The following is a 15,905-nucleotide window of genomic DNA, read 5'->3' as shown; positions in this document are numbered from 1 at the left end:
ATACCCAACAAATACCATATGTTCCTAACTTCAAGACTGCACAGTTAACAACCAGCCGTACGCAAAGCCTTTCCATGTGGCTGCCCAGAGGGAAAGATGCCACCTGGCAGGCCCAAGAGGGCAGAGGTACCCAGCATGGCCCTGAGACAAAGATGCTGAGCAGCCTTTGCCACGGGCTGATCCTTTGACTAGGTGACCAGCCCCAAAACAGAGCTGAGAACTGGGGATGGCGCCCCTGAGGTCAGGTTAGTGGCTTCTTGGGGCTGAGGCACCCTCTGTGGTAACAGAAAGTTTGCTAGTAGTGACCACTCAGGAAGAATTCACCCAAGCTGGAGGAAAAGCTGTCACAAAGGGCATGATTGCCAGGGGGCGGGAGACATGAGGGCCTGCTGGGAGCTTCCTTCCTACACAGGGAATGCCACCCTGTGAGTCTGGGCTCACTTAATCTCTGCAGAGTACCAAGCTGCACCCTCCACCATTCCAGGCTGGGGAAGCCCCCAGTGAGAGCCATCAGCTCCTCAAGGGGTGAGTCTTGCTCCCCAGGGACTCTGCAATCTTAGTACTGCCTCACAGCGACAGAGAACCCACTTCCTGTCACAGTCCCGCTTCCCTCCTCCTGCCTCCAATTCCTTCTAGACCCTTGCTCAGTCCCTGGCAGGACACCACAGCTCCCAGGAGCCAATGGGTACAGGAGTTGGGGAGGGGGCTCCCTGAATTCCAACTTGACCTACTTAGCAGCCTGAACAGACGAGGGTGTCTAGCAGGCAGGCTGCTCCCCACTGCAGCTGCTGAACTCCTGCAGGAGGCAGGCCACAGATCCTTCGTCTGCCTCAGATCTGGGTGAAGCCAAGAGCGATGCTGACCCAAGGCTGGAGGGCCCCATCATGCCTGCAGAGACAGCACTTGGTACACCAACAGGAGCACGTCCAGAAGTCAAGGGAGCCGGCGCTCCTGGAGCTGGTAAACCAGACTAGACTGGGAGGCAGGGACAGTCTCACCCCGGGTCCTCATCGCTGACCTCGTCACTGCCAAGTTATCTGGGGACGCCAATTAGGTTTTCATTTATTTTATTTTATTTTATTTTATTTTATTTTATTTTATTTTTGAGACAGGGCCTTGCTATATAGGCCACCTTTTTGTTCTGCTTTGTTATTCTCCCCCCACGCCCTGACAGGGTTCCCTGTGCAGCTCTGACTGTCCTGGAACTCGCTCTGTACACCAGGACCTGGCCTGGAACTCAGCAATCTGCCTTCCAAGGGCTGGGTGTGCACCACCAGTGCCCAGCTTTGCATGGGCATCTTAACTTGGAACTTGGTGTATAATCCAGGCACCAATCCTCCTGCCTCAGCCTCATAAGTGCTAGGATTATGGGTACAACACCATGCCCAACAGAAGCAGGTTTTATTGCCAGTTTTTGAGTTGGCACCGGCTATCTCGGACACTGTGTCCAGTGGGGCCAAGGCAGGGAGCGGCAGCAGTTGAAGAAGGGACAGAATGGCAAGCCTAGACTGTCCATTCACTACCCTCATGCCAAGCACAGTGCCATACGGGAGACACGGGAGGACTTGGTCTAGTCTTTGAGATCACACCCTTGTGAGAGAAGAAGATATGAAGTGCGCAGATAGGATTTGGTGCCCTGGCCTCCCTTCCCCAGGCTGCTGTATTGATTGATTCTCAAATTATGTGTTAAGCAATACATCTCTCAAAGCTATATGCTTCCAATTGTTTTACCACTTGGAAGAATGCTAATGGTTCTTTTTTTGATTGACAGAGTTTTTACAAGAATGTTACCTCTTGGAAAGACAGGGATACAAATTACACTATATTACCTGGGAGGATGCTCTCTGCACTATATTACCTGGGGATGGGGTGCTCCCTACACTGTATTACTTGGGGGTGGGGTGCTCCCTACACTATATTACCTGGGGGTGGGGTGCTCAGAAGGAAGAGGGTAGGAGGTTGTTTCCCCACCTTTTGGCAATGATTTTCTAAAGCCAAGAATCTTGTAAGTTCAAAGAGCCCTTTGAAGTCACATGTATTTCCATAGAAAACACACCCCTGTGGTTACTGCTGAGAATATTGTTTTCCCTGCAAGAGAAAGACGTAACAGTCTTCTTGCACGGAGCTGGATTTAGGAGCGATGAAAAGCAGACCCTCAGTTCTGTGTCTGCAGAGAAGCTCTCTTTCCCTCGGCTGCAAGAAGCAGCAACAGCATGTCCCTCTTTTTGGATTTCTTTTGTTAATTATGAAGACTTGGCAGTTTTAAGCCAGGCTCTGGTTTAAAATTTCATTGTAAATGTCCTTTGATTTTATTGCCAGAAACAAAAAGTAGGGCTTTCCTTCAAAGCAGGGAAAGTATGGCACACTGTGTGTGGGGGGGTGGGGGGGTCCTCCTGTGGGCCTGAGCCAGGAAACCTGGACAAAGTCTGGGTCCTAGGAAGACCTCAGCAAATGGGCCCTTCTTGTAGTGTTCTTGGAACACAAGGAACTGTGCAGGTCTTTGAGCTAAAAAGATGAGGAAGTTGGGGTTGGCCGTTTGTGGACACAGGAAACACGTGGTAGGCCTTAGGAATCAAGGTGTGTGGATTGTGAACCGCCACTCCTGGGACCCCTCCCTTGCCTACGCACAGGGCCCACCCCACCCAGGCATCTGCATTCTATTCCGGTGCAATGGGTGTTAGAGCCAGGACAGTCTTAGACATTAGTCAGTGTCTGACTTTTCCCCGTAGGTTGCTTACATCCCACGGGCAGCAGTAACTTCAAGGAGCCAGGAAACTCAGAGATTAAGGTGAAAGGGTCAAAGGGTCATGGGCAAGGGCCCTCTCAGGGGGCAGCAGGGGTGGAGTGTGCCAGGGAAAAGGTTGCTGGGGTGAGGTGGGGCTGCCTCCTACAGCTAGAGGAAGGAGGGACCATTGCTGAGACCTTTTACACCACATGAAAACGGTGTGGCACACTCAGGGACCAGCAAGAGTGGGTGGGTAGTGGCGGTGGCAGTGGTGTGATATGCAAGATGCTGGGGGAAGAGCACAAACTTTTTGGGTCCAAAATATTTTTTCTTTTTTTTTTTTAAAGATTTATTTATTTATTATCTATACAGCATTCTGTCTGCATGGATGTCTGCAGGTCAGAAGAGGGCACCAGACCTCATTACAGATGGTTGTGAGCCACCATGTGGTTGCTGGGAATTGAACTCAGGACCTCCGGAAGAACAGCCAGTGCTCTTAACCTCTGAGCCATCTCTCCAGCCCCCAAAATATTTTTTCTTCCTAGGACCCAGACAAGATGGAAGAAAAGAGTCAAACAGAGCCAAACGTTCCGAGTTCCGGTGGACATACTCTCAGAAGCCCACAGGAGAAAAAGCTGGGCCAGGAAGCCCCAGAGCCGGCTGACTTGGCTTCCCAGGGCTTGCCAGCACATCAAGATCCCCCCAAGGGGCTTGACACTGGCCTGAGCTATGAGAGCGCAGAACCGCTGCCACTGCTCGCAGACTCTCCTCAGGGCCATCCTGAGGAGACACCACAGGGTCAGCGTGGGCAGTCGCTGCCGGGGTGTAAAGGAGAGTCAGTTCTGGGACTAGGCAAAGGGGCTGCTCAGAGTCAAAGAGAAAGGAAACAGTCTCAGCAGGGCCAAGAATTCAAAACCCCTCAGTTTGGGCAAGACAGTAATTCAGAAGTCCGGGGGAAAGCGACAGTATGGCACGAGGAAGAAGGCGACCCTCAGGGCCATTCCAGGGATTTCTGCAGGTTCCCAGGAAAATCGATCCCCCAGTGTGTGGAAACCGAGATACCAGGACCCCCGGGTAGTAGCACCCAGATGACCCAGGAAGGGGAGTGGGCTCCTCCCTGTGCCCTGGTGCCTCCTGCCCAGCCGCTGCTCCGAGGCCCAGAAAGTGGGATACCGGCCTTTGGGGAACAGGAACCCCAGACAAGGCTTTCTGGCGCAATCTGGGAGCAGAGAGGCCCTAGGGACCCCAAATCCTCAAAGGCAGCATGGCCCGAGCCTGGGAGCACGGAGGAGGCACCGGCCCGCACTGAGCAGGAGGCTCTGCAGCGGTTGCTGGAGCTACACGGCGCAGCCAGGGAGCGGCGGCGGCAGGACCGCGAGCATCAGCGGCTGCGGGTGCGTCCCAGGGTCCGGTCTGCCGGTGGTGGAAGCGATGGGAGGGTCGCCGAGGCAGAGCCCAGCTCATTGCCGCCTCCCCAGGTCCTGGAACGACTCCGCATCCTTGGGAACCATCACCGCAGGGTTCACCCCCTGGGGCTCCCTCCCAGAGCGGCTCAGTTGGCACTACAGGCAAGAACCTGGGGCAAGGTGGCTCGGTCACCACGGTTCTGCCCCTGGAGGGGAGGGCAGCAGCCAGCGGCTTCCGAAGGGGTCCAGCGGGAAAGGGGCGGGCGCTGGACGGTGCCCTGCTGGCTGCACCAGCCCGCTCAGAGTTCTTGCCACCTAGGAGGATGCGGCAGGATGGAGACATACCTTGCGAGAGCGGCTGGAACAAGTGCACCGAGGAAGGACTCAGTGGCTGCGGGCACTCGGGGCCAGGTGAGGGCGGGCAGGGAATGGTAGGCACTACTTTGCCCTAACATCTGATTGACAAGTCACTGTCTTCCCAGGAACACCCAGAACTTTCAGGAGCTACTGTCCCCTGGCACTGTGAAGCCTAGTCCTGGAGAATAGTGCACACACCACCCAGCCTGCTCCTGCCCTCGCTGGGTCGCCGTGAGATAAACTAAAGGAAAAACTAAAGGGTAACCTCAAGTGTGAAGCAGTTTCAGAAAGGTTCCGACGGAAGCATCAAGGCCAAGGAGAACAAACACACACACACAGCAATGTGGCTCCACCAGAATCCTATTATTTCCTCTTTCTGCTCCTCTGTCACTGCCTGGCCCAAGGTCAGAGGGCCAGGTCCCGGGGGTCCAGTAGTGCAAAGGCTCCATTCTTACGGAAGAACGACTCAATGCGGCACATCTTGCAGGAGACCAATTCCTGCTTTATTGGGGGGCCTGGGAAGAGACATCAGACTCTACGAATGGGTTTCTGGAGTACAGGAGTCCTGCCACATATCCCTAGGACTCTGCCTATGGCTCTACTCCGTGCAAATGAATGAAAAGGGCTTCCGAGGGGTGAGGGCTACAGGAAAATACGTCTGGGTGGTGGACAACTGGACTCAGCAGTGATGGCTGTGTGGCCTGCTGCTGTCTGCCATGGTAACCCAGTTCTAAGATGTTCCACCAGGGCCAGTAGGTCAGTGTGCCTCTAGCTAGGATTGTCACAGGACAGACTGTGGAGACATGGAACTTCCTTCTACCCCATCCCCTTCTGGGGCCTCCTCTTGCTTTTGTTGGGAAGCTGCTCCCCTTACTTGTGAGGTATGGGGGGGGAGGATATGAGGGAATTGTGATGCTCTCCAACCATCCAAAATTTCTGCACACCCAGGCAGACACACTTCTTAGAAATTCCTGACTGGCAGTAAGCGGACACTCAAGGGCCCTCATCAAAGCAGTGACACCCGGGGCCTTAGCGCTTTCCCACCAAGCTTCTCCTCCTGTCTCTGTCCCTGCTGATGACCTGCCTTCAGCCTGGGGCGGAGCTGCGGGCTCAGGTGGATTGTCCTCCCACCAATGCCATCCCTACCTTCCATTCTTTGCTTAAATAGCCCTTACCCTCTGATGACTCCCTCTGAGCTAACTCCTCAAGGCCATGCTTCCCCACAGAGCCGCCTCAGTGATGTAAGGAGCCTATCTAGGCCAGCACAGGTCTATCTTCACACATCTCCAGCCCTGTCTCTGCTGATCAGCGACTACAGTGAAATCTGTGCATTGCCATTGATTGCTGTCCCTGTCACACTGAAGCCATCAATGAGCTCCACTGAGTTTTGTCCAAAACATCCTTGATCTCAGTTCTGCTAATCCTACCCTTGCCAAGGGAACACAAAACAAATGCCTAGCTCATCTGCTAGATGCTTCAATTTCCCAAATCCAGAATCACCGGCTTAACCCCCCCACTAGCTTCCCCTCAAATGAGGAGAAAATCCAAAGCCCTACCTCCATCATTTACCCTCAGCCCATAAAAGCCTCAAGACAGACCTTTGCTAACAATCTAACATGAAGCACATGCTCCCCACCCCGCCCCACCATCCCTTCATCTCACAGGGCTTGTCCCTTAGATCTGTCTCCTTGCCCTGTTTACAGTCTGGCCTTCCCCTAGAATGCCAGCTCTTCAGCATAAGGCACAAGTTCCATGTCTGGGAGGTGACGCATGTATGGGAGGCTGGGGCTCACCCAGCTGCCAGCCATATGTGAAGCTGGTGGTGATGGGGAACAGGTAGCGCGTCTCTGGCAGGTCCAGTTTCCGGGCGTTGAGATACTGGTAGCGTCCCTGAAAGTCATGGGAGATGCCTTCATAGAGCAGGGCTTTGGTGTCAGGTGGTACTGGGTACATTTCTGACTGTAAAGAAGCCTCTGGGGCAGGGCTGGGGGCCTTAGAAAGGGTTGCTTTGGAGACAGGTGGTGGTAAATCCGGGGCCTTAGGCATCAGGGTGGGCAGTTTGAGGGGCAGGCGAGCTGCAGCCTTAGCCCTCTGTTTGGCCTTCACCAGAGCCCCATACTTGCAGTGCCATTCACAACGCAACTTCATCTCTCTGAGGTATTCCTCCTTCCAGAAGTTTTGCCGCAGGGTGTCCATGTTGAGCTGCCTCGACATGGTGGCAAGGGAATAAGCGCTATCGGGGTGGCTATTGCTGAGCACAGCAGACAGAGACAGTGGGGGGCTGCCCTGGGACAGTCACCTGGCAACCGAGCCTCACCTCACACAGGGCCAAAGTTCTACCTGCCATTGCCCTCAGCAGATGTCCCGGGTCACCCTTTCTGAGACAGTCCGGGGCAGGGCTCACTAAACACCTTGATCCCCAAACCTGAAGGCTCCAAGCTCCAGCTAGAACAGCCATTCTCAACCTTCCTAACACTGTGAGCCTTTAATACAGTTCCTCATTTTGTGGTGATCCCCAACCATAAAATTATTTTCATTGCTACTTCATAAATGTAATTTTGCTACTGTTGTGAATTGTAATATAAATATCTGTGTTTTCTGATGGTCCTGGGTAACCCTTGTCAAAGGGCCATTCCACACCAAAGGGTCTCGAACCACAGGCTGAATGAGAATGATCTAGAATGACAATCCTAAGCAATTGCTTTTATTGCTTGGGCAAGGCCCCTCCCAGCACCATGAAAACCGAGTAAAGGCACAAAGGTAGGGACTGGGCTCAAACTTTGTCCTCCATCCCTGAAGTCAGTCTATGATGTAGGTGACCAGTCCTTGAATTAGGCTCCTGCTCAATGCTTCTTCATCACCTGGTTCTTTGGAAGCTTTCGCCTGTTTGCCAATCTAATGTACCCCAACACTGCACCCCTCATGTATCCATTCCAGCATCCATTTGGAGAGAATATTCTTTTAATATCAACAATGACACAGCACAGGGAGGAGGGGGTGGGGAGAGAAGATGATTGGGCTTTCTCTCCCTAACCAGCCTGGATCTGAACAGCAGAACCCCAACAGCTTAGGAGCCACTCCGTGAAGAGGAAGGGAGGGGCTGGACAACGAGGCTTGAAACTTAAATAGAGGATGGCAAACTGGGAGAGGCCTGGGAGTGAGGGGCTGGCGGCTGAGGAGCCCTAGCGCAGGTCTTCGGCCGTGAACATGCCCTTGGCCCTGCGCAGGATGGAGTCTTTGGCTGCATCATAGGGATGCTCCTTGGATGGGATCTCCAGGACAGCTGGGATGGAGCGCTGGTGGGCGTCAAGGGCATGCCGAACCATCTCTGCGATGTACTGGTTGATGAGAATGATGCCAATGTCATCCCTGTTTAGAAACTGCCTGTTGGGGAAGAAGAGGAGGAGAATGGCGGTGACCAGGGGGCACAAGGGTTTCAATCATAGCTTTCCTTGGATGAAGCAATTGCATTCAGAAGCTCAGAACCATACTGACCAGGGTGCATATCAGTGTGTTCTATATACTAGGAAAGGGGAGGAGAGGGAAGTAGGTATGAGGCCCTTTGTATCAGCATAAGAAGATTCTAGAAACATAAGACTCTTAGTATTGATGAAGGTGGAGAAGGTAGAAGTTTTAAGATATAGGGCTGAGGAGAGCACTGAAGGCCTCAAGGTCTATGGCAGGGGTATGGGCCAGGATGACATTTGCCATAAGCTAAAGACAGAAAGAGGAGACTCAGCAATGATGGAATCACAATTTCCAGACAGAAACCGTCATTATGGTTTTCCTATCATGTGATCATCCCCTCCCCCCAGCCACAGACATCTACTCATTAAAAATAATTTACTGGGAAAAGAGAGAGAGAGAGAGAGAGAGAGAGAGGAGAGAGAGAGAGAGAGAGAGAGAGCGCTAGGTGGTAGAAGCACACTTTTAATCCCAGTACTTCAGAGGCAGAGGCAGACAGATCTCTGTTGAGTTTGAGGCCAGCCTGGTCTACGGATTGAATTCCAGGACAGTCAAGGCTACACAAAGAAACCCTGTCTTGAAAAACAAAGCAGCAATAATAATTTACTCTACCCACTTTGTGCTAAGCATGGAATAGATTTGACTTGATCATTTTAGGATCCCTTCTTGTTGGAAACATGGGAAATTCTTAGAAGTAAAATCTGTCCTCCAATGACATTGGAGGTCACTTTGCCACATTGCTTAGAGATCAGCTGATCATCACAGTCTCCCAGGTCTGAGCCTGCCACATCCCAGGCAGTGGGAACTAGTCTCAGCCAGTATCCCTGGACTGGGCTATTTAGGGAAAACAGGTAAGGGCAGTTTGTTCCTGAGACTTGGCACAGTAGCCCTGGAAAAGGAGTGAGGGAAAGAATAGAGAGTTGGCACCCTCGATTCTGGTCAATAGGACACTTCCTGGCTTAAAAGGAAGGCCTGCACCCACCTTTTGGAACTATGATCTTCGACCCAGGGTACAATGTGAGGACTTGAAGCACAGGTCTTTGTGGAAGGTCATACTTTCCAGATGTTCTGCCCAATGTGCTCAAGACAAATGGAAACCCCAAGGCAGATGGCAGAGAGCTGCGCAGAGTGGGCACTAGCTAAGAAAGGCAAACGATCAAGACGGCCCAGTGGGTAAAGGTGCCTGCTGGCTGCTTGACTTCTAGCCTCGGAACTAGCAAGAGAAAACTGACTTCACAAAGTTGGCTTCTGATCTCCATCCACAGTCACACATCACACACCGAGACTCAGTAATTAAAAAAAAAAAAAATAACAAGAAACCGGCGGTGGTGGCGCACACCTAATCCCAGCACCCAGGAGGCAGAGGCAGGCGGATATCTGCGTTCAAGGCCTGCCTGGTCTACAGAGCGAGTTCCAGGACTACAAAGAGAAACCCTGAGTTAAACAAACAAATAAAAGAGAAAGCGTTAACCTAGGTTGAGCCTCTTACGACTGGTGTGTCTTTGCTTAACCTATCCGCCCTTTTTCTCACCAGTAAGCAGAAATAACCACTACCTTAAAGGGCAGTTGTGAGCCTCTAAGAAAAATGAAGCGCGTACACACACACACACACACACAAACACACAAACACGAGCCCACTGGCCAGACTCACACTGGATGTGGTTTGTTTAGGGTACGACTCTCGAAACGTAAGGTCCAGAAAATACGCTACAGGTGAGCGTCAGGGACCCGGAAGAGGCGCTGAACCTGCCGGTCCCCACAGACTGGAGGCTCCCGGCGTCCAATTACGGCAGGGGCGGACATCAAGCCCGACTCTCCTAACCTGACACACAATCATGTGACGGGGAGCTCGTGGACCTGCCGTACGCCGGGCCCCTCCGAGCCCCAAAAGGGAACTTAGACAGCGGAGGCTTCTGCTCCGGAGGGGCTGATAGCTTCCAGGACCATCTCGATCCCTGTCGCCGCTTGACACCCAGGTAAACAGGCCACTAATTCTAGCGCTTACAAGCAGGACCCATTCATTTAGGCCTCACAGGCTACCGTACCTGAAAGTGTCTTCGATCTCATTGATGGTAGTATCCTTCTCCACTACCAGGAAATTAGGGTGGCGGTTCTTGTTAAGCTCCCCTATGCCGCCCAGCAGGAAACCCGTTACCGTGTCCTCGTCTCCAATCACCGCGATTAGTTTACCCCTGCCCGCCATTCCGTCGGCAGAGCAGAGCGCTCACCCGGCACCTGTGATGCTCCGCCCCCGCAGCGGCTCCGCCCTTCAGTCATGCGCGGTTCCCCGCCTCCCGGACATGCGCATTAGCAGGAACGCGCCTCAGTACTCCTGCGCCATAGAGGCCGGAACTACGTCTCCCAGAAGGCTGAGCGGCAGAGGCCTCTCTCGGGCGTTTTGTGTTTTATTCCTTCCTTCTGGAAGATATGTTTATTTGAACCTAGAGTTATTAGAGGGCGAGACTTCAGGGGGCATACTCTCTTTTTGTGTATGTTATTTTGTTTTTGGCTTTTTGAGACAGGTGTTCATATAGTCCGGGATAGTCTCGAACTTGCAGTGTAGGAGAGAATGGCCTTGAATTCCTAATAACACTGCTACTTTCCACACAGAACAAAGTTTGTGTATAGTTTGTTTGGTTTAAAAATTTTGTTGTTACATTTGTTCTTTTGGAGACTAGTGCGGGGCGGTGGAGGTGGGGGGCATGGGTGTGAGGTCATAGTGCATTCTGGGCCTTAGGGTCTTCTGGTCAATTCCGTGTATGATTTGATTTTTTTTTTCTTTCTTTCTCCTTCCTCCGCCCCTTCTGTTGTAGTTTAAAAACGCCACAAAGAAGCCACACCGATTGTGCAGCAGGGCTCACATGGAAAGTTTATTGGAAGAGAAGAGAGAAGGGACAGAGGGGGCAGAGACCAGTCGGTCCTCCGGAACAAGAGTGCTGGAAGATGGGCAGTGGCCACCTTTTAAAAGGCAACGTAGTAAATGTGCACAGGGGTTGTTATTAGTGGCTATAGCTGAGGATCTATCCTCTCTCTGTCTCTATCTCTGTCTCTCCTTTTTTAAAAAAAATATTTATTATGTATATAATATTCTGTCTGAGTATATGCCTACAGGCTAGAAGAGGGCACCAGACCTAATTACAGATGGTTGTGAGCCACCATGTGGTTGCTGGGAATCGAACTCAGGACCTTTGGGAAAGCAGGCAATGCTCTTAACCTCTGAGCCATCACTCCAGCCCCTCTCTCTCCTTTCTTTTTCTTTTTTTTTTTAAATATTTTTTTATTTTATTATGTAAACAATATTCTGTCTGTGCCTGCAGGCCAGAAGAGGGCACCAGACCCCTTTACAGATGGTTGTGAGCCACCATGTGGTTGCTGGGAATTGAACTCAGGACCTTTGGGAAAGCAGGCAATGCTCTTAACCTCTGAGCCATCCCTCCAGCCCCCCCCCCCTCCTTTCTTGATAGGTTTCACTATTTAGCCTAACGTGGTCCTACTGCCTTAGCCTCCCAAGTACTAGGATTTAAGGCTGTGCCTCTTCCACATCCCTGCCCCTATGTTTTGATTTTATTTGGCAGTTTGTTTTTTGAAACCTGCTATATGTATGTAGCCTATGCTGCCTAGAACTCAGAATGTAGACCAGGCTGGCTTTGAACTTGCAGCGAGTGATCCTACTGCCTCCTCCTCCTGAATACTGGATTAAAGGAATTCACCACTAATTCCTCCCTCCTTCATTTGTTTGTTTTGCCCAGTGAGGCGGCAGACTTTTCAATTCTTGCCGCAGTCTGGGATTACAGACATGGACTACCACAGTTGTCCAAGAAAAGATATTTGCTGGGGCTGGAGAGATGGCTCAGTGGTTAAGAGCACTGGCTGCTCTTCCAGAAGACCTGGGTTCAATTCCCAGCAACCACATGGCAGCTCAGCTATCTGTAGCTTTACACCAATGCACATAAAAGAAAGTTAAAATAAATTATTTTTAAGAAAAAAGAAAAGGCCGGGCGGTGGTGGCGCACGCCTTTAATCCCAGCACTCGGGAGGCAGAGGCAGGCGGATCTCTGTGAGTTCGAGGCCAGCCTGGTCTACAAGAGCTAGTTCCAGGCCAGGCTCTAAAAAAGCTGCAGAGAAACCCTGTCTCGAAAAACCAAAAAAAAAAAAAAAAAAAAAAAAAAAAAAGAAAAAGAAAAGATATTTGCTAGCTGGAAGGTTCAGGTCTAAGTCAGGGTCGTGTACAATGCACATTAACTATGCCTTGGTTAACAATTACTCGATATATATTTAATTACAAGAAACAGCAAATTGGTGGCACTGTAGTGCTGTAGAGAGGCCAGGCCTTGTGTTCGTTGCTACATTTAGAGAACTATATAGAAGTGACCTTAGCGTTTAGGAGGTTGAAGCAGGACTGCCACAAGTTCAAGGTCAGCCTGGACTAGGTAGTAAGACTGTTGGGCCTAGCAAGATGGCTCAGTAGGGGCGGGCACTTGTCACATAGTTGATGACCCGAGTTTTGATCCCTAGAACCTACATGGTGGATGGAGAGGAGCAAGTTCTGCAAGTTGTCCTCTGACCTCTACATTTGTGTTCTGGGACATACAGACACACACAGAGGCACACTAAGTAGCTAAATAAATGTGAATAATTGTTTTTTAAAACTCATCCCCCCAAAAAATAAACAACAAACAAACAGGTGGTAGTGCACACCTTTAGTCTCTGCACTTGGGAGGCAGAGGCAAGCAGATCTCTTGAGTTCAAGGCCAACCTGGTCTACAAGAGTTCTGGACAGCCAGAGATACACAGCAAAATCCTATCTCAGAAACCAAACCAACAAAATTAAAGAATCGAGAAGTTTCCCTGAGGAGTAAAGGGTAATTATCACCGGCTCGGGCAGTAGAGCTATCCTGGGTGTGTTTGGAGGCAGGACTACAGGAGGGGGGAGGAGAAGCAAATGGACATGATGGTGCTTGGAGAGCAGGTGTGTCTAATGTGGTCTAAGTGTCCTCTGAGCTGGTCAGACGTGTCCTCTGCATCCCGATCCTCCTGTGTGAGCAGCCTTGAGCTCCCACCGTCCCAGTCAAAAGCTTCTCCTTGCTGTGTCTTCCCCACCCTGCCAGACTGTAACTTCAAGCTGCAAGCCAAAATTAACCCATCATCAGGTATTTGGTCACAACTACAAGTAAAATAGAAACAATGTGGCCTGGGATTTGGGGGCACGCTCGGGTTTCACGCTCGACCCAGCTGTTTTGAGGCTTCCCTTTAGACTTGGCAAGTTCTCAGGGCCATGCCACAGGGTTGGAAGAGGATTGGGGAGGGGTCCACAGCTGCTCAGCACCTGCTGCCCCACTATGACTGGGTGAGAGCAGCTTCGAGTCACAGGGAGGTCAGCAAACCAGCTCAATCTGGGGCAAGGAGGGACAGGCAGGGTGTCGATGGGACCATTTGCTCCAGCCTCTGGCACAAGCCCTGTATGAGCACAGGTGGCTGGGTGCACAAGGCAGCAAACCTGCCTTCAGTGGGTTGAATGAGCCCCAAGGAGCTGAGGCGTGCCACGCTTATCACTGCTCCTTCATTTAACCGCCATTTATCAAAAGGGGACTAGGGACAGGAGCTAGGGACTAGTAATTGATAGAACGTGATGTCTGTTCTCAGGCGCTCCCTGCAGGGGCAGAGGAAAAGTGAGAAACCTCAGTGGGAAGAGCAAGGATGCAATAAAGAGAAGTTCCAGAGGGGCCTTGATGGCAGATCCAGAGACAGGAGAGGAAAATACTTCCTGTCACTTACAGTGTGACAGGGGCAGGAGACAGTTCTATGCTGCCGTCTGCAGCAGTCTGGGAGGGTTTTTGTTTTGTTTTGGTTTTTCTGAGACCTCTCTTAGGTAAAGCTGGTTTGTTTGTTTGGTTTGGTTTGGTTTGGTTTTTTTGTTTTGTTCTTTTGTTTGTTTGCTTTATTTCAGAAAAGAATTTCAGGAGGAGCCAGTACCAAGGAGAGTTATTGAATTTATTAGCGAGATTGATAGAGGTGGTTACACTGCGAGGTTCTCGGGGGAAGGATAGGATCTGTTCAGACATGGGTGTGGGCTTCTCAAGAGAGAATGACGCGTCTGCCTTAACCATAGCCCTATGCGCTATTTTGGTGATTTCTGGAGTCACATTTCAAAGGGTTACTAAGGAGCTGACATGAGATCACAGGGTGGTTCCCGATGTGCCCTGGGTAGGCTTACAGCTGATGACCAAGGTCTTAAATCACAAGAGAAGCCCGAGGAAGTTGCATGTTTTCATTATCAGCGACAGTTTAGAGTTATTTGTAAGAGTCCCAGAAAGCTTCCTGTTTGCAGATGGGAAGAAAGGCCATACGTGCTTAGGCCTTAAGCATGGTTCATTGCCATTTTAACAGTTTCATTTGAAATACCTCTCCAGGAAAGGAGTATTGTCTCTAGGTTGGCAGTCTTCACAGAAAATGTGAATGGTGCTGGAATTTTTGACTCTCAGCCTTGAATCAGACTCTGGGAGTGAGGAGGCGCCTTTTCCTTCCCATCCCATGAGTCTTTCTGTCTTGCCTCATTCTTGGGACATAAAGGGAAAGAAGAAACCTAAATAGAGAATGAGAAAGCAGATCGGTCACTGAATGGAGTTGGGTTTGGGGGCTAGGGTCACATTGTCTTGGGTCTTGGTGGCATCACTGTGGTGTGCATGGGGATGGGCCGATCATTAGGGGATCCATCTGGTGAAGTGAACTTTTGTGCCCTGCTTTGTAACCTGTTCACATATCATTCGTGCCTGTATAGAACTCTCAGGGTCAGGAGCTTAGATGTGGAGGCCATGGGAGTCTGTCCACAGATCAGGGTAGTAACCATAAACAGACGTGTGCCCCACAGAAGCGGGGAAATTGGTAGTAGTGACTCAGAAGAGGCCAAAGGAGGTCCAAGAAAGCTTCCTGGTGGCCAGAAAGACAAGTGTGGGAAGGCGAAGGTGTTCTAGGCAGAGTCCAGAGCTGCAACACAGGTATCCAGGAAACCACAGAGCAGGATGAGGTACAGAGTACACACAGGGATTGTGTGCACTGCCCAACCACTTGGGGAGATGGCTTGAACTCAGGGGAGTGTGGAGACCATCTGGAATGGGACCAGAGCCACAGGGGCCCTGGCTCTAAACCAGAGGGACACGAGGCCTTTAATGGGACCTGTTCTAGCTGCATGGAACATGGAGGGCCGGTCAGGGCCAAGAGATTAGTTCAGAAGCTGCTTTGGAGTCCAGAAGGAGACCTGAGCTAGGTCAAGACTTGAGGTGAGGGTATAGCTGGTCCAGGTCTGACCTAGGGTCTCGAGTGAGGTTCAGGATTCTCATTTGGTTTCTGCTTGAGCCGGTGGTCACAGTTCTTTGTTTTGTTTTGTTTTTTGTTTTTGTTTTTGTTTTTTGAGACAGGGTCTCTCTATGTATCTCTGGCTGTCCTGGAACTCACTATGTAGACCAGGCTGGCCTCGAACTCATCTGCCTTTGCCTCCTGAGTGATGGGATTAAAGGTGTGGGCTATCACACCTGGCCTTTGTGGTCATAGTTCTGTTTTTTTGGGTTTTGTTGTTGTTGTTTGTTGTTTGTTTTTTGGAGACAAGGTTTATCTGTAACTTTGGAGCCTATCCTGGAACTTGCTCTATAGACCAGACTGGCCTCAAATTCACAGAGATCAGCCTGCTTCTGTCTCCCAACTGATGGGATTAAAAGTATGTACCACCACCTCCCGGCATGGTCACAGTTCTAATAACCTAATTTGAAGAACATCCTTCAGGTTGGGTTGAATGTAAGTGACCTTCCAGTCACCCTTAATAGTGTCCACTCTCCTCTGCCTTCTACCAACCTTCCAGCTAGTGTGGAATTCTCCACCTGGTCCTCTTTCAGTGAACATTCCAGACTTCTTGATTTCCCCAGGCCCTTGCCCTCAGCCTGGGGTCAGATCTCTGGGGA

At 50.9% G+C, this 15,905-nt stretch overlaps 2 protein-coding genes across 2 annotated transcripts; both read right to left on the bottom strand.

Moving 5' to 3' along the window:
* Positions 1–4,893: 4,893 nt before the first annotated feature.
* On the bottom strand, positions 4,894–6,702 carry Atp6v1fnb (ATP6V1F neighbor). The gene is made up of 2 exons (XM_038317939.1): positions 6,282–6,702; positions 4,894–5,003 (listed from the first exon to the last, which is right to left on the bottom strand). The coding sequence occupies exons 1-2, from the start codon at positions 6,700–6,702 to the stop codon at positions 4,894–4,896; spliced, it is 531 nt and encodes a 176-aa protein (XP_038173867.1).
* Positions 6,703–7,431: 729 nt separating this feature from the next.
* On the bottom strand, positions 7,432–10,219 carry Atp6v1f (ATPase H+ transporting V1 subunit F). The gene is made up of 2 exons (XM_038319744.2): positions 9,999–10,219; positions 7,432–7,872 (listed from the first exon to the last, which is right to left on the bottom strand). Exons 1-2 carry the CDS (start codon positions 10,154–10,156, stop codon positions 7,671–7,673), a joined length of 360 nt encoding a protein of 119 aa, XP_038175672.1. The 5' UTR covers positions 10,157–10,219; the 3' UTR covers positions 7,432–7,670.
* Between the last annotated feature and the right edge of the window lie 5,686 nt (positions 10,220–15,905).

This window comes from Arvicola amphibius, chromosome 2 (assembly GCF_903992535.2).
Source record: "Arvicola amphibius chromosome 2, mArvAmp1.2, whole genome shotgun sequence".
NCBI classification, from domain to species: Eukaryota; Metazoa; Chordata; class Mammalia; order Rodentia; family Cricetidae; genus Arvicola; species Arvicola amphibius.
This window is presented reverse-complemented; position numbering and strand designations above follow the sequence as displayed.